General features: G+C 35.4%; 1 protein-coding gene across 2 annotated transcripts in view; it reads right to left on the minus strand.

The window, feature by feature from the left end:
* Positions 1-24650, minus strand: part of LOC144958358 (macrophage mannose receptor 1-like) — a 108932-nt gene extending 84282 nt beyond the window's left edge. The window contains exons 1-6 of one of the 2 annotated variants that reach the window (XM_078890311.1): positions 24330-24650; positions 18670-18837; positions 15878-15987; positions 8600-8747; positions 5444-5605; positions 3268-3350 (exon numbers count right to left, since the gene is read on the minus strand). In XM_078890311.1, coding sequence (XP_078746437.1) covers positions 3268-3350; positions 5444-5605; positions 8600-8747; positions 15878-15987; positions 18670-18837; positions 24330-24402 — 744 coding nt within the window. In that variant the 5' untranslated portion in view covers positions 24403-24650. Of the gene's footprint in view, positions 1-3267; positions 3351-5443; positions 5606-8599; positions 8748-9389; positions 9541-15877; positions 15988-18669; positions 18838-24329 lie in introns of both variants that reach the window. The other variant, XM_078890310.1, reaches the window with a different exon arrangement.
* Between the last annotated feature and the right edge of the window lie 2981 nt (positions 24651-27631).

Raw genomic sequence — 27631 nt, forward strand, 5'->3', positions numbered from 1 at the left:
GCCTGTGATGCGTCTCCATATGGGGTTGGGATTGTCTTGTCATGATAATGATGGACGTGAGCGTCCTTTTGACTTTGCGAGTGCTGAGAAAAGGTATTCACACTTAGACAATGAAGCATACTCACTTATTTTTGGTGCTAAGCACTTTCACAAATATATTTATGGTCACAATGTGACTATATTCGCTGACCATAAACCGTTACTTGGCGCTCCCAGAGCAGACATCCACAGGCATGCAGCGTTGGGCAATATTGTTACTGGGGTATAGCTATCAGCTGAAATATTTTCCAGCAAAGGACAATAATGCTGATGCATTAAGCGGACTGCCACTAAATGAAACAACTATCACCAACGCTCCAATCAAAACTGCAGAACAAATATGCGCTGGCTGAAACTATGAAAGACCCAGTACTAAAAGAAGTGTACAAACATGTTATGTTTGGGTGGAGTGATAACACAGTGGTTGAGAACCTAAAACCATTCAAAGTTCGTGAACAAGAACTGAGCGTTGATAACAACTGCTTACTTTGGGGGACAAGAGTAATCATACCAAACAGCTTACAACTTGATGTGCTAAAACTACTTCATGACATGCATGTTGGTATTGCACGCATGAAGGGACACGCACGTGAGTGGGTTTGGCGGAGTAAAATTGACGCCGACATTTGAGCAAATTGTGAAATCCTGATACCAATGCCAATTGCACGGCAGGCATCCAACAAAGGGCCATTGCATCCTTGGATATGGCCAACCAACTGAGCCTTGGGAAAGGATACAAATGAATTCCTTGGTAATATGTTCCTCAAAGTGGATAGAAGAAAAGATTATGGCTAAATCATTGGAAAAGAAACTATCTTGGAATTCCGTGATGTGTTTTCCTCCATGGGACTTCCAAAAACTATTGTAACTGACAATAGTCCGACTTGGACAAGTCTAGAATTTCGGCAATTCATGTCAGCCGATGGTGTAAAACACGTCACAGTGTCACCCTATCAGCCGTCCTCCAACGGCATGGCAGAAAGAAAATGGTACAAATGTCCAAGCAAGCCACGATAAAAATGATGAACGGTACCTTGGAAGAGTAGTTACTCAGATTCCTAAGTAGATCATTCAACAACCGGAAGTCCGGTGTCCTTCTGAATTAATATTTGGACGCAAAACGCGAACCCATTTTGATCTCCTGCATCCATCATTGCAAGGCCACGTCCAGAAACAACAAAGCGTACAAAAGTGTGGACACAACTAAAACGCCCATGATCGGGATGTTGGTGTTAACGATCCTGTTTTCGTCAGGAATTGGATTCAATAGTCTGATGTCACGTCCGCCCAGCAACGAGCAGCTTGGTTCTAAACAAAGAAAATCGGTACTTTTTATTCTTCATGCTGGTTAGAACGTTTTCAATTGTCATGTGATCAGAATGTATAAAAGTCAAAACATGATCAGATTTATAATGTTTTTCTCCTCTGGATACACTTTTATACTCGTTGGAGAAGTATTTCATAAGGCAGCCGCCATTGTTCCGATAGTTTAGAACCAGTTACTAAGTTTCTATGCGTCATTACGAGGGAAGTGACATCACGACTATTGAAACCTAATACGATGAGAGTAAAGAAAAATGGGTGTCAGGAATAGTTACTGAAAAAATTGGATCTTTATCATACCGTGTTTAAACACCAACTCAAGGTATTATATATATATATATATATATATATATATATATATATATATATATATATATATATATATATAATAATAATAATAATAATAATAATAATAATACTTTATTGCATCCCAAAAAGGAAATTTTTTGTACAGACGTGTTATAATTTACACATAAGATAAAAAATACAATGGAAATAGGATGTATATATATATATATATAAAAAAGGAGCAGCTCTATAACCAGAGCTGCGCTTTATAATATGAATAATTTCAACACTGTAAAATAGTTAAAACTGTCACTATAAATTGAAAATTGAAAAGATTGCAAAACAAAATAAATTAATAATTAATATTTATATTTTTAAAAAGTGAAAATGAGAAATAATTATATAAAATGATTATTGCTTGTTGTTATAAAGCCTAATACTGGACGGCAGAAAAGATTTTCGGTGTCTCTCTGTTTTCGTTGAAATAGAGAAAGGGCGACCACTTCTTTCTGACATAACAATTGATGGTCTTAGTGGATGATACTGGTCATTTAATATTTTAGTTATTTTATTTATACAAAATTTCTCGTATAAAAGATCTACATCGTCAACATCATTTTTATAGCGTTTAATGGATTTTTTAATATTTGAATTTATTTTGTTCCTTTCCACTGCTAAGCAATTGCCTCTCCAAGCTGTTATACAAAATGACAAAACACTTTCGATTACTGCTCTATAAAATAATGTGCAGAGGGTTTTATCTATTCTAAACTGAGAGAGTTTTGATAAAAAATATGTACGTCTGCACATCTTATGCCTAATTATTTTCAAGTGTTCATCCCACTTGAGCCTGTCATCAATCGTTACACCAAGGTATATGTAGTGAGGAACTCGCTGGATATATATATATTAGACGGCACCAGGACCAACTGAAGACACGGACGTGTCCCAGAGGTGAAAGCGAACAAGATAATCTAAATCATGATAAGGGGGAGGAAATAAGGGGTAGAATAGTTAACAGTAGCGCTGAAACAGAAAGCAGAATAGATGGCGCCATGTCAGATGTAGGGATAAGTAGTGCTGACCACAGAAACCAGTGTTGCTGATGTTTTAGCGGAGGCTATGGCTAAAAGCCCGCTGCCGGTAGCTTTGAGGAAAGCTAAAAGATAAATAAAGCCTCCCGAAAAACTAAACTTATACATTTGTAGTTATTTTAAGCCATTTAAAAAGGAAAAAAAAAAGAAAAATATGTTTCCTTATTTAGTTTGGTTGTTCGTTGTCCAATCCAAAAGATGGAGGAATGTAATGATCGACTTTTATTAATAATTTATAGAATTATTGTTGGATTGATCAACGGACGATAATCATATAATATTTTCATTGAGTTAGTTTGTTATGAATTATATCCCCTTATTATTATTATTATTATTATTATTATTATTATTATTATTATTATTATTATTATTATTATTATTATTATTATTGTTATTGTTATTGTTATTGTTATTGTTATTATTATTATTATTATTATTATTATTATTATTATTATTATTATTATTATTATTATTATTATTATTATTATTATTATTGTTATTGTTATTATTATTATTAACCTACCTTTTTTCTACCTTTAGCCCACACAAGTTTGTTGGCATTCACCCTGTTATTCAGGCCGATCCAATAGTCTTTCTTTCCGTAATCTCAAGATAAGAAGAAAAAAAGAAACAAATAACAACAAAAAATTAATATAATAATAAAAAAAACATTAAAAAAACAACAAAATACAAAACAACCCCCCCCCCCAAAACAAAAAAAAAACAAAACAAAATAAGACATACAGAACAAAACAAAATAGACTCAAGTATGTACTAATTTATTGTTCATTTTGCTGCCCAGCACTCCTGCCTATGTCGGGGATATCTCCGTCTTTTCTCGAGGTGAAAGAAAACAAATCACTTAAGGTTAAATAAAAAACAGATATCTAATTAGTGAGTGTTTCCTATTCGAATTATATTGAAAACTTGTATTGATGCAATTTCTAACGAGCTTCATTAACAGCGACGTGTACTTATTTGCAGGTCTGATAACCCAATTTATTCTGGGATCATTGTTGCAAAGGAAATCTCAAAAACAAAAAAAATATGACGCAAAATATTGTCCATTAGAACAATGTTAAACTAGGCCCATAATCGGGTTCGTATGCCAGACCTGCATATACGCACACGTCAATTACAAGCATTTAACAGAAGGAGTGAAATATAAAAAGTAACATAATAAAAGTATATTATTTTGTTTACAAGAATCATACCTCGTTGAATTGGTCATGTATATGATGGAATGGAAAAATGATTGGCAGTGTGATATTATCATCTCGATGATTTATCATGATATCATGGTTATATACAGTCAAAAGCAACACGTTTTGTTTAAGTTTTACAGATTATGTGTGATGGCTTTAACTGCAAGTCTGAATATCTAAAACATTTGGCACATTAACTCTTTGCTTACCGGCCATTTTTGGGGGATTTTCCCCAATACTTCACACCCAACCTATAAATAAATAACAATGTTAAATTGAATGTAAGCTTCAATTGAATTACTAAAACAGATGAAATGGACGTTTCGAGTTTTCCCTTTATCAACAAACAGGATTCATCTTTATCAACAAACAGGATTCATCATCCTGTTTGTTGATAAAGGGGAAACTCAAAACGTCCATTTCATCTGTTTTCGTAATCAAATTGAAGCTTACATTCAATTTCACAATGTTATTCATTTCTTCGAGCTTCGAGCAGCAACATTTGCATCACCCAATCTACAGAACAATAAGGTTATTCCATTCCAACACAAAATCTTTTAGCTCTCGCTATACTTACATATTATTTTCTTTTTTTAAACATAAAAATGTAATAACACCACAGTGTTAATATTTTATAACTATAACAAACACTTTTTTTTCTTCAAATTTTGTGATGAACATAAAAAAATCAACATGAGAAAATTGTTGGCTGTATCGTAAGAATGTGACGATTTTTCTATGATGGTTGGTATGGAAAGGATTAAGATAACATTTTGATTCTTCTCATTTAGTGATTTGGTTCCGGCTGACAAAATATGAGGCCCATCACATTTACTGATTTTAAGACCAACATGTTGACCATAAATATAAATGTTTCGTGACTTAAATGGCAAGAATACATAGGCGCCTATTAAAAAACCTGGCATATTAACATTGTTTAAAAAAATAAAGAATCACCCATTTTTACGACATTTGTCACGTTAATTGATTGACATGTTGCGTGGGCTGACCAAACATTGGCCGCAACCGTCATGTGTGTATCTGTGGTCCAAGTAATTATGAAACAATAGGATTCAATAGTCTGATGTCACGTCCTCCCAGCAACGAGCAGCTTGGTTCTAAACAATGAAAATCGGTACTTTTTATTCTTCATGCTGACTAGAACTTTTTCACATGTCATGTGATCCGAATGTATACAAGTTAAAACATGATCAGATTTAAAATGTTTTTCTCCTCTGGATACGCTTTTATGATCGTCGGAGAAGTATTCATAAGGGCGTCCGCCATGCTTTCGATAGTTTAGAGCCAGTTACTAAGTTAATATGCGTCATTACAAGGGAAGTGACGTCACGACTGTTGAACCCTTATAATAAATCAGAAAATTATTATTGTAAAGCGCTTTGATTGATAACACAGTGAAAATGGGCTGTATAAATATATCATTATTTTTCATTATTTCTTTGTTTGTTTATTTTTAATACGTATAGTACTTACTATTGTTAATGAAATTCGTTGTGTCGGAAGCTAGAATAGTCACTAGATCACTAAACACGGAAAAGCACATCGTTCTTGCATCATGCCACGCTTTCTTCTCTTGGTATACCCTGTAACAGCTGCCAGCAAACATTGTCCACCCCTCTGGACATTCCTTAGAGGCTGAAAAAGAGAAAGGTAAGGATCTACATGCACATATTTGCAGGTCTGAGAACCAAACACAATATTGGCCCATCGCCTAAAACCGGTGTTATGTTAGACTAAACTAGATACTGAAAAATTAATTTAAAGTTAAAACCATCAGTAAATGATATTTTAGTTTATGGTCCTTTAAGATACTATATTCATTGACCTGAGTAAAGTACGAACGCAAAATATTGTCCTCAACAACAATGTTACATCAAGCTCATAATCAATTTTGTTTGGTTGAAAGAACTGGTGTTATGTGCATGTCAGTCATGACATACTTAATGACTTGATAATAAAGTAATAATAAAGGCAATGTGAATGTGAACGATAGCGTTACATGCATTGGCCAGTTAAACAAACAAAAATAGACCTGCTAGTTTTATTGATGATGATGATGATGATGATGATGATGATGATGATGATGATGATGATGATGATGATGATGATTATTATAATGAAGATGATAAGAAGGCATAATGGAAAAATAATACCTCTCCGGCCATAACATATGCAGGTATATTCTCAAGTGTATATCATTTTGCATTATGTTCCCGTAGTGCATCGAGTCAAACTACAAACATATCGTTTGTAATGTGTAATAGAATTGCATTTGACACAGACAGCTGTGGTCGAATTTTCGACAGCCATTTAATAAATGTTGCTCGATAAAAATTCACACATGACCGAAAGCAGTGTATGTTGTATGGTGAGCCTTTTGTAGACGTTATATTATTATTATTAGCACAGTGAGACACGTAGCCAGGTTTTTGAAAGAAAGTGACCCATCTCAGTCAACTGTGTATTATCAACTCCGTTCAGGGACAGGACACTATTGTCTCCATCGAAATCAATCTCGCATCGGTCACATGATCCGTGCTAATCGGTGGGTTAACCCTCTCCCTACCAACCACAGGAAAATCGTCACGTTTGTTACGATCCAACCAGCACTTTTATCATTCAGATTTCTTTTTATTATTCACACAATTTAAAGAAAATGGTTTTATAATAGCTAGAACAAGTGACACAATGTTGTAGAGTTCATTTTGCTGATCAATATTATGCATAGAATGTATTTGTTGCTTTTTTGTTTGAGTTAGAAAAAAAATATCTTTGTGTTGGGTGGGTAGTGAAATTTTGGGGAACAATTCCGAAAATGGCTGGTAAGGAAAGGGTTAAGAAGGTGACTTAGTGATAAGATAGGGATAGCCGAAAACGTGTATACTTTATAATCACCAATAGTCTTGAGTTTAGAAAAAATTAAAGACGGTGGGTGTCGAGAAAGCTGACACAAGATGGACTGAAGCGCTTAAGAATAGACGATTCTTACACTCCTGCTTTTCTTTTCTTATTTTTCTTTTCTTTTTTTAAAAAAATTTTTGGACGTGTTCCCAAGCGTTGCATGAGCTTTCGAGTGGTGCGCGTTGGGAACAAAGCTCGAATTCCAAAACATGAGAGTGTAAGAAATATTTTATTCTACCCGTCAATCGATTATGATTTCGTTATCTCTGAATAAAAGAAGTTTACTAAAATACTTTAATTAAACTCTTTACGCTTTACTATTTTAGGGTGAGGGCGAGAATTATTTTTTGAAAAAGATGTGTAAACAGATGTTGGCATAACATGAACAAGATGGCGAAGTGTTCCTCCGTAGCCGCCACATCGTCAGTGGAGACGAATCTTGAGTTCATCTTTATAGATAGTATGCGCTTGGCTGAGAAGCTCAAAACATTTCCATCCGGAAGTATAACCGACCAACACACAAAACAATGTGTAACCTTAAATGTATTAGTCTGGTTAATACAGTTTAGTGAGTATTACTCATAAACGCGGATGGCAAAAAACAATAACAATGGTCCGAGTGACGTCAACTTCGATCTATCTATAGATAGTTCGAAGATGACCTCACTCAGCCTTTTGTTATTGTTTTTGTTGTTGTTGTCATCCGCGTTTGTGAGTTGTTCTCACTAAACTGTATTAACCAGACTATAAAAGATCATGGTTACACAGAGTTTGTGTGTTGGTCCGTTATTCTTCTGGATGGCAATGTTGTGAACTCCTTGGCCAAGCGCATTCTATCTATATCGTTGAATCGGAACATCAGTCAATGGAACATAGGCATAAATTTTGTGTAGTAGAGCACTTGCTTCACATGCAAAGGGATCGAGATTCATTCAGGACTAAGTCAATCATTTTCTGCTTCCCCAATCCCCTGTCCACCCAGCATAGTAACTGGGTCTGTTAGATCCTGCGAAAAGTAATTTCTAGTAGACATGTAATTTCCTGTCCTCCTTTAAAGCCTCTTTGCAGACAGAGTACTTCCTTTCAGTTTTCTGAGAGTACTTTTATTGAATTGACTGAATGATAATATGTGATCGCATGGGCATATATTATGTATAAGAGCGTCCTAGCACTTTGGTGAAAAGGGGCGCTATAGAAATTATTATTATTATTATTATTATTATTATTATTATTATTATTATTATTATTATTATTATTATTATTATTATTATTATTATTATTATTATTATTATTATGTCAAGCAATTGCTATTGGTCATTTCATACCATAGAAAGTGGTATAAATTCAGGCTCCAGGGGACCTAATGAATGACCGTAGAAGGTCTTAAAAATAGAGTAGGCCTACTTGGCGCATGTCTTATGCATCAACAATGTTTTATGCCTTGGAAGCATTACTTTTCAATATTCCTTCAAATTCTTATATGTGACCTCTCGTCTCAAAACGGTATTATGTCGGGATGGACCAGATGCTAAAAAGAAAAATTCTAGTAAACTGGTCAAAAATATGAACCGTTGGTATTTAGCACAGTAAAATATGATATTCGTTCACCCTCTATAAAGCATATAAACTCAACTTCAGCATGATATTTCTGGCTAAAAAATCCATTTTCAGCATCTTAATCATCCCGACTTAAGACCGTTTTGAGACGAGGGGTCACATAATATATACCTGTATGTGCGGCGGGTTTTTCACAAAAGTAACCTATTTTCTCAGAACACGCTATAGCCATCCACTGACTATCGATCCACGTAGAAATACAATCCTCGTCACCTTCTAAATTGTAGGGTTCTCCCACCATCCAGGGGATGTAAGCAGCCTGGAGCGCGATGAATTTGAAGCAAAGAAAAAAAGTCATCACAGAGGCTTTGGGAGATTCTTATAATTTATGCTTTACGTTTAGACCTATATATAAATGTCGCTGGTTTAGATAGACATCAGTTCTGCTTGCCTGATGTTAGACAGTAGCCATCGTTAACTTATCGCCCGACACTGACCAAAAGAAAAATGACGTCAAAAGACCAGTCTTTGTCCACAAATCCACAAAAGAAAACAAATCGTGAGTTGTATTCAATAGTTTAACCAATGGGACAACTTGTTTCCATGAGCACTACTAACGACAACTCACTAGGCGGTGCAAAAACAAAATAATGACGTCAAAAGACCAGTCCTTTTGGGTCTCAGTGTCAGGCTATAACTTTAACGATGACTACGGTTAGACGGAGTGACAGCTTTTCACCAAATTGTCAGGTTAAACCGATTGACGTAAACTTTATCAGTAATCAACGACGTTTCCATTGGTCGGTTCTCTACACCTAATGGAATGGCGATTATGATTGAAAATTAAGTACGTCCCACCATCGTCTTCGAAAAAGAGGAAGTTTGCATGTTTCGTGCATTGACTGTGTTATGGCCTTAGAGACATTACTTTTATTCAATATGCTCTCATAATCTTACATACCAGTGTGTTTGGCAGGTTTTTCACAAATGTAACCAAAATAGCGGTTACAATTGGCATCATTCCATGTATTACTGCTAGACTGTGTAGAGACACAATTCTCCCTGTTGCCGTAGTTGTCAGGTTGATTATAACCCCAGTTGGTGTTATCCCCCTGAGACGAGGTAAAAGGGGGCCATAAAGGATTGTTGTGGGATTCTTATTAATGTTATGCGTTTTGGTAAAATACTCACTGCTCTATCCACTAGATTAATCGTACCAACGCACAAAACTATTTGTAGCCTTTAATTTTAATATGTTTAGTCTGTTATAATGCCTTTATTGAGATCTTATCATTCAATGGGAAATAACAGTCTTGGCATCACACATTCCTCTCTTCCGGTCCAAAAATACTTGGAAGTGAATAGCCAGTCCTCGGGAGGACTAACAATGAATAGGCTACATATTTAATCATAAGGCGGCTTAACTATGTTAGTGGAAGGAGTTTCGGTGTATAGAAGATTCTTTTGATTACGGGGCGTAAAAGAGCGAGGATGATTGATATTAATTTATTGACGACTAGCATTTTATGTCGTCGGCTTTAAAATAAGATTCCATTACTCTGAAACCAATAGATCAATTGCACAATATATGTTCAGTCCTCCGGTGGACTGGTTCACACTTCCAAGGAGATTGGAACCACTATATTTTGACATCACACTACCGTCAACTGGGGTAACCTTGCCTCAAGGGGAAACTTTGCCTCTGCCTCTTGACTTTTGGGTCCATTAGAGAGGGTTTAGTTTTGTGACAATTATTTCCTTTGAGAATGGGCATGATCTATAGATAGTATGCAGATGACGTCACTCAGGCCTTTGTTATTGTTTTTGCCATCCGCGTTTGTGAGTTGTTCTCACTTAACTGTATTAACCAGACTATAAAAGTTCATGCTTACACAGAGTTTGTGTGTTGGTCCGTTATACTTCCGGATGGCAATGTTGTGAACTCCTTGGCCAAGCGCATTCTATCTATATTACATTTCCATGTACTCGACGTCATTGGTCATATTGGAATATGTGCTCAACGTGACCCACATAGTGAAAAGTTCACAGATTTTGAAATATCTAACATCACTATTGGTCGTTTTGTTCATTTTGACACATGTGTATGTTTATAACTTTTGTAAACAAAGCCGCGTGTTTACATTTGTTAAGAAATATCCAATCGTTGGACATCAACAATTCATGTGAATGATGACTTGGTTGGACGAAAACATAAATATAGATCGCTCCCATTATTCAATTTTTTAACGGGTCAAAAAATGCAACAATGCTGAGATTATTCAAAATTCTCCAAATGCACAGAGGCAAAGTTTCCCCTTGATGCGAAGTTACCCCAATGGGAGCGATCTATATTCATATTTTCGTCCTACCAAGTCATCAATCACATGATTTGTTGCTGTCCAACGATGGGAACTTTCTTCAGAAATGTAAACACTCTGCTTTGTTTATGAAAGTTGTAAACATACGCATGTGTCAAGCTCAACAAAATGACCAATCGTGATGATAGATATTTCAAAAACTGTGAACACTTTTCACTATGTCGGTCACTTTGAGCACATTCCAATTTGACCAATGATCTTGAGCACATGGAAATGTTATATACAGGTGTCCATAAAGTCTGGGTACACGTAGTATTTCACTATATATTTTTAATTTTTCATAATTTATGCTATAGATTGTGGAGATTTGGCTGAAAATACTTTCAGAGGTTACGCGTTTTTAAAGTATGATTCATTTACATCCCAATTGAATAAGATTCGTTTTTTAAAAGAGGAATTTGTACTCTTACTATGAAACCAGACTTTATGGACACCCTGTAGATTATGCCCATTGGCGGTATTGTTCCCTATTGGCGATCCAACAACAATAACAGAGACCAGAGTGTCGTCAATTTCATTCATTCATTAGCTCATTTGGAAGAGCACTTGTTTCACAAGCTAAAGGACCAGTGGGTAACAAATAATCATAAATGTGATAGCAACATTGAAATGTATTATCGCTCACTGCCAGTGACTGTAATATACAGTGTTTTGTCCTGTAGCAAAATCAAGTTTATGCTGAGCGTATAAGTGTCAAAATGGTTGACTGAGCTTTGTATTACCCAGACCCTTGGAAAAAACAACAAAGAAAGAAAAAAAAAAAAAACAAGAAAGAAAAACAACCAATGACAAAAAGAAAACAAAGAAACTTTACAAAGATTACCTGAACCGAGCTTCTGACAAGAGAGTATTTGATGGATATTTTAAAATACTAGTAAAAAAAGGTGACCAACCAATAGGCCTATGTAATCTGTAACCGGAGACAATAATGATATAAAGAGACGCGAAACTTCTGAAGTGGCAATAGGGTTTTAATAGCAGCAATGCGTCAGGTCTAGTCAAGTCGGTAAACATCCTCTCTCTCATATAGATAGTATGCGCTTGGCTAAGAAGTTCATAACATTGCCATCCGGAAGTATAACGGACCAACACACAAAACTGTGTGTATCCATGAACGTTTATAGTCAGGTTAATACAGTTCAGTGAGCATTACTCATAAACGCGGATGACAAAAAAAAACAATAACAAAGACCTGAGTGACGTCAATTTCGAACTATCTATTGTTTATAGATAGTTCGAAGATGACGTCACATGGGTCTTTGTTATTGTTTTTTTTTTTTTTGTCATCCGCGTTTATGAGTAATTCTCACTAAACTGTATTAACCTGACTATAAACAATCATGGTTACACACAGTTTGTGTGTTGGTCCGTTATACTTCCGGATGGCAATGTTGTGAACTCCTTGGCCAAGCGCATTCTATCTATAAAGTGTAATACAATTGAAATTTGGCACAGATTTCTGCAGCTTTCCGTGTATTCATATTTGATTTCATCTCACTACATTCTCTCAGACTAGAAACTTTTGTGTATTTGTATGATTGATAAAGCTGAAAGAGATGTGTATTTTATTTATAGATACACCCAACTGAATATAGATAGTGTGCGCTTGGCTAAGAAGCTCACAATATAACCATCCGAAAGTATAACGGACCAACACACAAAACTATGTGTAACCTTAAACGTTTATAGTTTATAGTGATAATTACTCATAAACGCGGATGGCAAAAAACAAACAAACAACAAACAAACAACAAAGACCCGAGTGACGTCAACTTCATTCTATCTATAGAAAGATGCGAAAAACCTTGCCAAATTTTAATTGTATTACACAATATGAATATTATGGGCCAGATGATGTTTACCGACCTGACACGACCTGATATAGATATTACGAAGATGACGTTGTTGAAAATACTCAAACCAATCTAATTGTTACCTCCCTTATTTAGCGCCTTGCGCATGACTGTAGAGTAGTGGGCGGAGACAGGTCTTTGTTATTGTTTTTGCCATCCGCGTTTGTGAGTTGTTCTCACTAAACTGTATTAACCAGACTATAAAAGTTCATGGTTACACAGAGTTTGTGAGTTGGTCCGTTATACTTCCGGATGGCAATGTTGTGAACTCCTGAGGATACTCTATTCTAATATCACGTGATTCACCGCCTCAATCTGGTATCATGTTTGCTTGACCTGAGATCGTTGCCTTAGTAAAGTCATAGTCTGACCTTCGTTAACTTATAGATAGTATGCAGATGACGTCACTCAGGCCTTTGTTATTGTTTTTGCCATCCGCGTTTGTGAGTTGTTTTCACTAAACTGTAATAACCAGACTATAAATGTTCATGGTTACACAGAGTTTGTGTGTTGGTCCGTTATACTTCCGGATGGCAATGTTGTGAACTCCTTGGCCAAGCGCATTCTATCTATTGCCTTACACTGACCAAAAAAATACATGTAAAGACATGTAAAAATCCAAAACAAATCGTGTGTTGTATTCAATAATTCTACCAATGGAATCACGTATTTTCTTGAGCATCGCTAACGACAACTTACTACACACTGAACAAACCTTTAACAAATGACGTCAACTTATATAATATGTCTTAGTGGGTTCTTGTGTAGCCATCGTGATGTTATAGATAGAATGCGCTTGGCCAAGGAGTTCACAACATTGCCATCCGGAAGTATAACGGACCAACACACAAACTCTGTGTAACCATGAACTTTTATAGTCTGGTTAATACGGTTTAGTGAGAACAACTCACAAACGCGGATGGCAAAAACAATAACAAAGGCCTGAGTGACGTCATCTGCATACTATCTATAGCCTGATACTGAAATCCAAAAGGACTGGCAGTTTGACGTCATTATTTGGGTTTTGTACCGCCAAGTGAGTTGTCGTTAGTAGAGCTCATGGAATCAAGTTATTTCATTGGTTGAACTAATGAATACAACTCACGATTTGTTCTCTTTTGTGGCAAAAGACTGGCATTTTGACGTCATTTTTTGGTCAGTATCAGCGTGGCCTTCGTAAAGCTGTGGCCTGATACTGACCAAAAAATGACGTCAAAATGCCAGTCTTTTGCCACAAAAGAGAACAAATCGTGAGTTGTATTCAATAGTTCAACCAATGAAATAACTTGTTTCCATGAGCTCTACTAATGACAACTTACTTTGCGGTGCAAAAACCAAATAATGACGTCAAACTGCCAGTCCCTTTGGATTTCAGTATCGGGCTATAATATAACGATGGCTACGGTATCAGGCCATAACTTTACGAAGGTCACGGTTCTAGCGTAGCCATCGTAAAGTTATAGATAGTATGCAGATGACGTCACTCAGGCCTTTGTTATTGTTTTTGCCATCCGCGTTTGTGAGTTGTTCTCACTAAACTGTATTAACCAGACTATAAAAGTTCATGGTTACACAGAGTTTGTGTGTTGGTCCGTTATACTTCCGGATGGCAATGTTGTGAACTCCTTGGCCAAGCGCATTCTAACGGACCAACACACAAACTCTGTGTAAACATGAACTTTTATAGTCTGGTTAATACAGTTTAGTGAGAACAACTCACAAACGCGGATGGCAAAAACAATAACAAAGGCCTCAGTGACGTCATCTGCATACTATCTATAGCCTGACACTGATAAAAAAAATTACATGAAAAGACAAGCCTTTGGCAACAAAAAAGAACAAAAAAAAAAAAAAAAACAAATCGTGAGTTGTATTCAATAGTTCAAACAATGGGGCCACTTGTTTCCTTGAGCTCTACTAACAACTCACTAAATGCTACACAAACCTAAAAATGACGTCAAACTCCCAGTCCTAGAGGTTCTAGTGTCAGGCTATATGTTAACGATGGCGACGGTTCCAGAGTAGCCATCGCCGATAGCCTGATACTGACCAACAAATGACGTCAAAAGACGAAGTCTTTGGCCATAAAAGAAAAATTGTGAGTTGTATTCAATAATTCAACCAATGGGCCCACTTGTTTCCATAAGCACTACTAACGACAACTCACTAGGCGGTGCAAAAACCAAATAATGACGTCAAAAGACGAGCCCTTTTGGGTTTCAGTGTCAGGCTATAGATAGTATGCAGATGACGTCACTCAGGCCTTTGTTATTGTTTTTGCCATCCGCGTTTGTGAGTTGTTCTCACTAAACTGTATTAACCAGACTATAAAAGTTCATGGTTACACAGAATTTGTGTGTTGGTCCGTTATACTTCCGGATGGCAATGTTGTGAACTCCTTGGCCAAGCGCATTCTATCTATAAAACGGACCAACATACAAACTCTGTGTAGCCATGAACTTTTATAGTCTGGTTAATACAGTTTAGTGAGAACAACTCACAAACGCGGATGGCAAAAACAATAACAAAGGCCTGAGTGACGTCATCTTCGAACTATCTATAACATAACGATGGCAACAGTTCTAGAGTAGCCATCGTTTACTTTTTGCCTGACACTGACCAACAAATGACGTGAAAAGACGTCAACTCGTGAGTTGTATTCACTAGTTCAACCAATGGAATCACTTGTTTCCTTGAGCTCTACTAACGACAACTCACTAGACGCACAAAACTAAAAATGAGGTCAAACTATAAGTCCTAGAGGGTTCCAGTGTCAGGCAATACTATGTTAACGATGGCTGCGGTTCTTGTGTCAAACCCAAACGTGACGTCACAACAGAAGGCGACATCTCCCTTACGAAAGTGAGAAGTGAGTTGCATTCAATCTCGTACAACCAAGGGGATCAATTGTTACCCAGACCACTGCTATCAAAAACTTACTTTTAACTTTTAACTTTCTTTTGCATGATCGTCGCCTTGTGGTATGAGTGTATTTTTTTAAATTATGAAAGGTATAAGTGAATGACGTCTATGACTGGATGTTGAAACTGACTTAAAAGTCTTAATTACAATATTTAAAAATTAATGTGCTCCATTCAAAAATGAAGTTTCTCAAACATATGAATTTACTTTGAAATCATATTTTCGAACACAGTTCACCCCGATTTAATACCAAATTGAGCCGATGGACTACTTATGTTCATATAAGTATATTTTACATGTGTTTCTATCGGTGCTTTGTCATCCAGCCAGTGAAAACTTTGGGCGTACTTCTTCGTTCGTCTGAGGCCAATCCAAGTAGAGTGTTTTACCGATTTCTTAATAATACCTGTGTGGAATATATATTTTTAAAAGTATATTGCAATGGAATATGTACAGAGACGAACAACCAAACAAGCTTACGAGTTTACTTTTAAGAACTTATAAAATTCAATAAATGAGTCAAGTACCTCAACAGAGATTCCATTAGATCGCTCATATCATCTTCTGTTTTTGCAAGATTAAATTACTGTAATTCTCTCTTTTAAAAAATAATTAAAACCCCTGTATGTTTGATAAATGCAGCACCTTCAGAACCAGAATTGCCTGAAAGAAAAAGTAATCGTATTATGTATCATCGTACTCCAATGTATTTAAGTTTACATTTGATTTCCTATCGAAATAAAGATGATATAAGTATAATATAGCAATTTTATTTTATCTACAATATTAAACTTCTCCTTATTTTTCATATTTATTAGACAGGTAGCCTAATATGTCCTGAAGAGTTTCTTCTATTGCATTTTTATATCTTGTTGTGTCTAGCACTGACAGACTGATATTTTGGGATTGTTTATCTTGTATTTTTCTTTCTTGCTGTGTCTGGCACTGTTTTATACAAACTTTTAAAGATCTTTATCAGATTTTGTGTGTGTGTGTTATTCGTGTACTGGGCCGATTATAGTCAGATGTTTAATAAGTAGCGCGTGTTTTTCTTCTTTTCTCAACTGTGCTTCAATGAACATCTGCAAAAGTGTGTATGACCCTCTGAATCAATTTGGCTTAATTAAGAAGAATAGTAAAGGATTTCGTTTATTACAGCTATATAAAAATCGATAACATTATCAAAATGATGAATTTTTCACTTATCCATTTTGAAGGAATTCGTTAACATGGAATGTTCGGTTAATTGAAACTTAAACGATAGTATTTGAATATGAAGCAACGGATGGCACTATTTAAAATATCAGGCATCTACATTTTATAACTATCAATACATATTACTGATGAATATTAACGAAAGTAAACATTAAGCGCTTCCAACATTATTTTGATTGCAAAATTTTGAGAAATAGCTTGTGTTTTTGCCAAAAAGGATGATGTTAATTTAATGTAGACTGGTCAAAAGTAGAAATTCATCAATCTATGATACAGTGTTTCCACAAATCTGTACATGTGTTCAACAATAACAACAACAACAACAACAACAACAACCACAACAACAACAACTACCAAGAAATACTGGATACATCAATCACATTCTGATGACCAGGATGATGAAAAGGAGAAATGGAACGACCACGGAAAGATTCCGAGCATCACTCTATTCAATGAAATGTAATTTTCCTCCAGTTTGCGAAGGTCGGAGCATGCCTTTTCCCAGTCTTCCATTATTATATCATTTATTGCCTCGTCGCTGAGAGTACATTTGGTCTTCCTCCCCTCAAATTTTCCCTCTACTTGGGCCCAATGACCTCGACTGGATTGCCCTCACAGTGATAAGGGGAAAGTCGCGCAACCTCATGTCAAAACTCCCTGATTAGACACTCTGCTTTGAAAAAAAGACAACTGTTTCTGGTTCACTTCTTTGATAAATGGTCAGAATATGTAGTGCTGCCTGATTAAAACCATGAAATCATGCCAGCTTTTATAATATTTGCCAAATCTGGCACCTTGAAATGATCATGGGCCACCGAATTATAGCATTGTCCAATAATGGAGCTGGGTGCTTCGAAGGAAGGCAGCAAACGGTATTTAGCCAGTCTTCAAACACCTTTGCATTGACCACAGTATGATAGTCTCTGCCTTTAGATTGATGCAGAGAAGAATAAATGGCATGGAATCCTTTTAAATATCCAGTATCTTCACCACCTTCATGAATAACAATGATCCTCTGTCCAGAACCCATGGGCCTTTTCTGCCCGAATTACCAGACGTCAAATATTGATTTTGCGTCGGATGAATGTTTATGCTCACACAGCTCCATAATCTGTGGATGACATCCATATCCAAGTTGTAGAGCTTCCTTTTCCTACCACGTCGTTCAACACTGTGCGGCGATGTGGTCTAGTGGTATGAGTCTCGCTTTCGAATCGGAAGGTCCTGGGCTCGAGCCTCGCGCTCGGCGCATAGTTGTCCTTGGAAAAGGCTCTTTACTCACACTCTCTCACCGTACTCAGGTGTAAAACGAGTACCTGGCCGTTAACAGCGTTTCCTTCCCCGTCATTGTTGTCGTTGTTGTCGTCATCATCATCATCATCCTCATCATCATCATCATCATCATCATCATCATCATCATCATCATCATCGTCATCATCATCATCCTCATCATCATCATCGTCGTCGTCGTCATCGTCATCATCATCATCATCGTTGTCATTATTACAATCACTACCCTGTGTGGCTCATCGTCTGAAAATGACGTTATGACGACCACCACAATTTAGATTTTTCTTCAGTCAAATGGAAAGGGAGGAGGAGGGGGGGGGGAGGTCGTGGTGGTCGAGTTATTAAGGTATACTGCTCTGTGAAGTCATGGGTTGGAGCCACACGTCAGGCTCTTTCGTTTTTTTCTTAGGACAAAATAATTAACCTCGAATTTACTCAAGTTGAACAACATAGGTGATTTCTGCTGACATCAGAAATTATTTTATTGTGGAATATCTAGGCAACTTATGAATGCAATTTTTATATATTTTTTATAATGAATAAGACGACAGTTGTATGGAATGGAAGAAAAAAACATTCTTACTGTTCAAATATTCCAGCTTGTTGCTGTCGTCAACTCTTATAAGATCAGCATCGTATTGGTGACAGTTTTTTCTGGCATTGTACCAGGTCGTCTTTGGATTTTTAAAGTATTTGACACACTTTTCTCCTTTAAAGTAAAGACTCCATCCATAGTCACAAACGAGATCACCTATATTGTGAAATGGAAAATTAAAAAGAAAAACAGCGAAACATGCAGAAAAAGCAATAAGACTCAATATTTTCTACATACGTACTTTATAACTAAACATCAAATGTAATCTGAATACAGTGGACTGTGCAACATTCTTATAAAACTTGATAGATTGACATTAAAAAAAAATAGTCCTTCAGAGACATTATGCCCATGAAGCCGGAGTTTATCCCGGTTTCTATAGCGTGAAACGGACAGCAGTAATTGCCTGCTATCCTTTGGATAGGACGCTAGTCTATTGCAAAGTACTTTCCGCCAGATCTAGCAGACCCAGCTACCCATTCACTCTAGGGATCAGAAAGAGAAAAAAATCTCGACTGCATCCGGGATCGATATCTGTTCCTTTGCGTGTGAAGCGAGTGCTCTACCAAACTGAGTTATCGGGATTCCCATAGATTAACATAGGAGATTCATGATTGAATATTATACGATCCTTTCATCTCTTTGTATTAATTAAACGAGTTTTTTTTTTTATCATGCCCAATAATACATCAAGTATGTCTTAATTCACGATAAAAATATAACAAGTATAATGAATTCAAAGAAAGGAAGGAATACGTTTATTCCATCCCTACAAGTAAGATTATTAGAAATTTGGTAACCAAATGTTATGGTATTAGTACTTCTATTCACCTAAATTTGTATATTTCTCCTTCTGCTTGAATGACAATTTGACCAAAAGTTAAAAACGTTGGAATTGTATTCATGCGCACCAAAATATTGTTTTAAATAGGATTCAGTAGTCACTTCCGCCCAGCAACCAGCAGCTTGGTTATAACAAAGAAAATCGGTACCTTTTATTCTTCATGCTGGCTAGAACTTTTTCACATGTCATGTGATCAGAATGTATAAAAGTAAAAACATGCTCAGATTTATAATGTTTTTCTCCTCTGGATATACTTTAATGCTTGTCGGAGAAGTATTTTATAAGGGCGTCCGCCATTGTTCCGATAGTTTAGAACCAGTTACCAAGTTACTATGCGTCATTACGAGGGAAGTGACGTCACGACTGTTGAAGCCTATTACCAATCAGGTGTCTTTTACACCTTATTTCACACCAATAAAATGTGCGGAAATATACTGCAATCGTTGAATACATTTTTTTCAACGCGTTCAAAACATTCAATGATTACGTATTTACTAAGAAATGAAAGGGTTTTCCAATGAGAGGGGTAAAATAAAGAGCAAACTTTAACTATCTATAAGAAATCTTGACGCATTCTTTGATTCGGCTGCCTTAATACAGAATAACAAAGCACAACAATTACCAATTTCGGGAGGCCTTCCGAAAGCTCCTAGTGCTAAGGGAAACAACTCAAATATTCCCTCAATTATCCCTAAGAGAAAATAAAACCTAATACCTTTAACTAACCCTAATAGGAAAAACAAACACCCTATCATCTTTACTAAGATTTATAACTAATCCTAGTAGAAAAAAATCCTGCGACCTCGAGCTAACCCTAATAGAAAATAAAAACCTAAGACTGCTTTGCACTACCTTTCAATACTTCACAAATCAAAATGGCGACAGAGAATCAAAACAATGGTCAAATTAAGAAAATATAAAATTTCACAAATATGTCAAGGTAGGTTTGTTCTAGAATTGTTAAAATGATTCTAGCTATATGGTGTCAAATTGAATAAATAAACACATGACAAAAGATCCACGTTGAAAATACAAATTGAAAGAAATGCTAGCGCTAGGAGCTTTTGGAAGGTCTCCCCCAATTTTCCCTTTATCACCAATGTTGGTAAAATTCCGCTTCGTAAGAGCATAACACAAATTATCGTTCATACTTTGGTAACCAGCACATAATAATATGACTTTTGTGATACAGTACTTTTAGGTGAGCCATATAAATAAATAAACGTTTGCAAACTATTCAAAACAGTGCCGCAAAAGTGATTTTAAAATTTCTTATGACCATATTAAAGAAATTCTTTACAATCTCCATTGGTTGCCAAGGTTAATGAAAGAGTTGTTTTTAAAACTTGTAACATCGTTCATAAATATTTAGATAATGATGTTCGAGTGAACCTTGTGAAATTATGCCAATGTTATAATCCAACTTTGGCCATTTACGTCGGCTGAAGACTGTTTAATTAACCAGAAGATTTTTGACCAATCAAAACATGGAATTTGTCACACACCTTCACACGTGTTCGGACAAACATAGTTGGTTGTTTATAAACAATAACGTGAATAAAATCGACCTCTCTCTGATCATTGTTATTGTTTTTATACCGCCAAATGGGTGACTAGTTTTCACACGATTTTCTCGATCATATTATAAACGTTTAAGTTTACACGTAGTTTTCTATGTTGGTTCTATTGATCAAGAGGTAGAACAGTGGGCATTTTTCTTTGACACATACCATCGATAGTGAAACCTGTGTAATTTGCTATGTCTACCAATCACGGCCATTGTTTACATTAAGAAGAGTGTCCGAGAGGCGTGGTTATCTAGGTGTCTATTGTCCCAAGAACAAGAATGTCCCGAATAAGTCTTCTACTGTAAGCGGCCCCGTCTTTTGGAATAGGTTCTCCCAAGATGTCGAAGTATTAGGGATTGTCAGTCTTTAAAAACACCTCAAGGGGTGATTTGGATCTTTTCTAAAAAAAAATTAATTACTTATATTGGGCGGTTTTAATCATTCTGTATCGTCATTATAGGTTAAAAAACAAGAATGTTGGTGAAAAATATTCATTATCTGTGTTGATACTCGTTTTGCGACCTGATTTGGAGCTCTGACATAAAAAACAATAGAACAATCTTGTGGCAAACGTTCCAAAAAAACTAATGAAGGAATAGCCTCCATAATCTTCCCTCTTATCAACATTGTAGCATTGTGTGTCACCATAGAGATATTTTACAGCTTTAGCCTATGGAATTTTTATTAGAACATTACAAAATCGTGAATCAAAATGTTATGTCAGTCTTTAAAAAAAAAACACATTAAGACAGACATTTTTTCTAGAGTGTACGAATAGTTTTGAATACAGAAGACGCCTTATCTCTACATTTAATTCTAAGTCATATTTTGTTCAAAACTTTTACCTCGAGCTAGCCAATTATCATTTTATACGAATCTAAACATATTTTTTTAATTTCAAAAAAGCTTTAGTTTAATTAATCAAACCAATCAAATGTTAGTTAGAATAAGTTATTAATGTTAGTGAGGAGTATTGATGTATGCATGTGTGTGTGTGTTTGTATGTTTATGTGAGTGTAAATGTGTGTGTGTGTGTGTGTGTGTGTGTGTGTGCGTTTGTGTATGTATCTGTATCTGTATAGTCAAGTTGTATTGTTGAATTAATTTCGTGAATAAATATTTGAACCACGTAATATTGTAAAGCGCCGCTGTGCACTTATGTGGAGGTGAGCGCTATATAAGGAGATAATAATAATAATAATAATAATAATAATAATAATAATAATAATAATAATATAATAATAATAATAATAATAATAATAATAATAATAATAATAAATACAACAACAATAATAGTAATGCTAATAATAATTTTCATTATAATAATAATAATAATAATAATAATAATAATAATAATAATAATAATAATAATAATAATAATAATAATAATAATAATAATAATAATAATAATAATAATAATAACAATAATAATAATAATAATAATAATAATAATAATAATAATAATAATAATAATAATAATAATAATAATAATAGAAATTATAATAATAATAACAACAACAACAATAATAATAATAATAATAATAATAATAATAATAATAATAATAATAATAATAATAATAATAATAATGCTAATAATAATTTTTCATTTAATAATAGTAGTAATAATAATATAATAATAATAATAATAATAATAATAATAATAATAATAATAATAATAATAATAATGAAAATAATGATAATAACAACAATAATAATAATTATCGATTTCACGATGTACTGTTTTCCTCATTCTGTTGACACATGGGTAAAAGTAGTTTGGTGATATGGCTCAAGAGAACTAAAAGGTTAAAAATACAGATTTTTCCATTATCAATGATTGAAACAATGTTATTAAAACTCTTAACAGAGCAGTTTCAGTTGAGTGGTTTGATTTAAAGATAGAATGAAGTTGACGTCATTCAGCTGTTCTCAAGACACAGCAGACCGGATGGAAAGCAAGAAAATAACAGAGGTAAGACAGATGACACACTAAAAACCAGAAAGAAGTTACTTCGGGCCATTTAGGTGGCGATGTCAACAATGATCCTCCTCATAAATCAGAGTAAACAGTTATTCTCGCAGTGATGGACATCAGTGTTATCTAATCCAAAATGTGACCCCTCGTCTCAAAACGGTATTATGTCGGAACGTACCATTTGCTTAAAAGCCGTATAAATGTGAAACTGGTCAAAAATATAAATTGTTGGCATTAGCACCCTAAAATATGGTATCCATTCTCCTCAATAAATTGTATAAACTCAACACGTCTGATATTTCTGGCTATAAATTCACTGTTCAACATCTTAACCATCCCGACTTAATACCATTTTGAGGCGAAGCGTCACAAATGCCCATTGACGCAGTGGTGAACATCAGGGTTATTCAACCCACACAAAATGCGCATTATCGCAGTGATGGATATTGGTGAAATTCAACCCATCCAGAATGCGGATTGTCGCAGTGATGGATATTGGGTAAATTCAACCCACCCAGAATGCGTATTGTCGCAGTGATGGATATTGGTGAAATTCAACCCACACAGAATGCGTATTGTCGCAGTGATGGATATTGGTGAAATTCAACCCACACAGAATGCGTATTGTCGCAGTGATAGATATTGGTGAAATTCAACCCACCCAGAATGCGTATTGTCGCAGTGATGAATTTTGGTGAAATTCAACCCACCCAGAATGCGCAGTCATAGTGATGGATATTGGTGAAATTCAACCCACACAGAATGCGCATTGTCATAGTGATGGATATTGGTGAAACTCAACCCACCCAGAATGCGCATTGTCGCAGTGATAGATATTGGTGAAATTCAACCCGCACAGAATGCGGATTGTCACAATGATGGATATCAATGTTATTCAACCAACACAAAATGCGGATTGTCGCAGTGCATGGTGGACACTTATGAAATTCAACCCATCCAGAATGCGGATGGAAAGAAAATAACAGAGGTAAGACACATGACATAATAAATAACCAGAAAGGAGTTACTTCGGGCCATTTGGGAGGCTATGTTCAACAACTATCCTCCTCATAAAGAAGAGGAAACAATTATCACTCCCTTCGACAGAGGCATTTATCTTAAGTCAAATTTTATAAGTTGAGCTTAAAATTGACTTTTATGTATCAGGTTGATCGGGAAATATTAGCGGTTTGTCAATGATAAATCCACTGGCCTATGTAAAGTAAGTAAGCGTTGTTGATGGTAGTGACCACTTACTTACCTTGCACAAGAGTCAATAACGATAAGATCCCAAAGGAAATCAAGGAAATAAACATCCAGCTGCCTGGAGCCATAGCCGTACAAATGGCCTGGAAATCTGGAAAATACGTCACTCACTTATTTCTATTAAATGATTTGATTCATATGAAGATCATATATAATGAAAATCTTGGACGCAATCCACTGAATGCACGCCAAATGGTTATCTGCTTCGGTCAGTCCCGGATGAAAATACTTCCTTTGACTATATTCGAATAGCACATTAACTCATTTGAAAGGTGAAAAAGGGATTGCTGATTTGTGGAAAAGATTAAGATGATCTGTTAAAAAGTATTAAGTTTGTTTTTTAGATAAGAAGAAATAAGAGTGTCGTTTAATTGGTGAACCTGAAATCAGCATTTCGGTTAATTGCGACAATTGATAAAGAGGAGATGATTGTGTTAACACAGCGTTTTTGAATAAATATAAATATTCAGGGTTATGGGTTATGACTATTTCGTGTTTTATATTTTGTAGATGATGTGTTGTTCAACAGGCAGCCATTATAGCTTTCTATGGAGACCAGAAGCAGATGGTATCTATTTTTTACAAATAGTCAGGCAGCATTCATTGTTTTGTACAGTTAGAAGTTTTAAATGTTTTCTTTGGAGATTTTAGCAAAATGGGAGTAACAATAATTTAATTTTGATTACATTATTGCATTTATTAGAAGTTCGGCTATGTTTATAAATAACAATTTGAAATTGATTGTAAGCTTCGATTAATAAACAAAAACATATAATGTGGACGTTTCGGGTTTCCCCTTTATCAACAAAACTAGGATGAATAAAACACCAGAGACGAATGACATAATGTGATAGTGGCGTTGCTAATGTGGACAATGAAAAATTGTCTAGGTGTTAGACGTCTGGAAGACACGCCCACCACCACCCCACTCATCAAAACAACACATGACAAAACCACAGAAAGAAGTAAAGACAAAAGGAATAAAAAGACCTCATAGCAGGATTCTCAGTTAAGCGGTAGTTTAAAAAAAACTGATATTCGTTTTCAACATTATCCTTCGATCAAAATTATTTGATTGATATTTCTGCCGTACTCTGGAAAAACACATATTTAAAAATTTGACCAGAAAACTCGTCCTTCAAATATCGATCGATTTAAATGACCCTCGTCTTGGCACACACTCTCAAACCGCGAAGTCCCAGGTTTGAGAGTTTTTGCCAAGATGAGGGTCATTTAAATCGATCGATATTTGAAGGACGAGTTTTCTGGCCAAATTTTTAAATATGGGTTTTTCAAGAGTACGGTAGATTTATATTGTGACATTTTGATGTCAAGCACCATTGATAAAATCGCCACCACCTTCCACTTCTCTTCTCTTTCTTCTTCCATTTTCGTTATCTCTTTTATCGTTAAAATGATCCGGGATAAAACGCGTAGAGGGCGTAACGTTGTGTTTTAAGATCAAGCTATTTGTCTAATTGAGGGTACTGTGATTGCTAGGAGTCACGAAAAATATAGAAGAGAAAAAGAAGAAAACCTTTTAGTACAAAATAAAACAAAACAAAATATGGATTGATAATATCCATGTATCACATTCCAAGATGAAAAGTTGTAATTATATCTATATAGATATATATTATCCTGGATAATACAATTCTTGAACATTGTTCACAATTATCTATATATAATACGTCCTAATGAAGAATTCGTAGGTACGGATTGAAGCTCGGACCTATTTACTCTTTACCGGTCGCAGGTTCACAACAAGTAGGGAGTAAAAGTCTAAGTGTGATTCCAATATCAATGGATATTTGAAGGACGAGTTTTCTGGCCATATAACAATACGTGCTTTTCCAAAGTACGACAATTAACTGGTTTACACACACACACACACACACACACACACACACACACACACACACATATATATATATATATATATATAATATGTCAGAAAAAGTGTAATATCCCCTATCTACATGTTACAGGTTGCTGTTGGCAGGGACCCTTTCTGAAGCGCTCACCGTACTTAGGTGTAAAATGAATACCTGGCCGTTAACAGCTTTGTCTCTGTCGGAAAAATTGTAATATCGCCTAACAGGCGTCATATCTCGTCCTACATGTTACATGTTGCTATTGGTCAGGGAACATTTGTAAAGCTCTTTGAGCACATTTAGTGGATATTGCGCTATATAAAAGCTCAAGTTTTTATTTTTAGAATAGCAGATTTCTTGTATTATAACGTTTTGTATCTTGCAAGCTTTTGCACGATTGAGGACACGTCCGAATTCAAAATACAAGAACTGAGTTGTATTGCAAAACCATTTAATTTCTAACAATGTGCTTTCAATTTAATATACGAAAACAGATAAAATGGAAGTTTCGGGTTTCCCCTTTATCAAGTTGGATGGAATGTAAATGTTGGTGTTTGAAGCTCGAGGACATAATCTTCAATTTAATTTTTTTAAGAGGAATAAACAAAACAGTTAGTTTATTCGCATTACCAACGCCATCCTCTCATCTCTGATTCATCTTTAGTGTTTCATTTATCCTGTTTATTTTTTTACACAGGGGTAACCCGACACATCCACATCCTCCCTCTTCCAAAATTAAATTAAAGCTTCCAATGAATTATATTATTGTCATTTATCAAACCAGATGTAAAATAGAATAATTACAGCCGTGTTATATTTCTTTCGCAATTGTTTTGCTTTAAAAAAAATATAAATCGAATTCTCGGAATATCGAATATTTGAAACGTAACATGACCATCATTAATAATGGATGGACAAGATAAAAAACGAACAAATATGGAGAACACAGCAGATATCAGTGGGAGAGTAAATAGGAAGAAGAAAATGGAGATGGATTAGACACACCCTAAATAAGAAAGGATGACTCCACTATAACAAAGACAGTATTGGGCTGGAACCCTCAGGGCAGAAGATCAAGGGGAAGGACACGGGATTAGGGAGAAGAGTTATTATTAAAGCTGATAAACAGAGAAGTGATAAGAAATGGAACGAGATAACAAATGTTAGCTCAAGATAGAGAGGTATGGAAACTGTTTTTCTGTGGCCTATATCCTGATCCAGGGTGAAGAAGGCAATGATTATGATGATGATGATGATGATGATGACGATGATGATGATGATGATGATGATGATGATGATGATGATGATGATGATGTTGCAAGTACTGTAAAACCAAATTAGATGTACCCGTTGTGGTCAAGAGTCTAAAACCGCAGAGCATCTAGCTGAAAATTGCATTGAGACGAAGCTTACGGTGGATTTG

Source organism: Berghia stephanieae, chromosome 12 (assembly GCF_034508935.2).
Source record: "Berghia stephanieae isolate SIO BIC M18660-M18661 chromosome 12, UCSD_Bste_1.3, whole genome shotgun sequence".
NCBI lineage: Eukaryota > Metazoa > Mollusca > Gastropoda > Nudibranchia > Aeolidiidae > Berghia > Berghia stephanieae.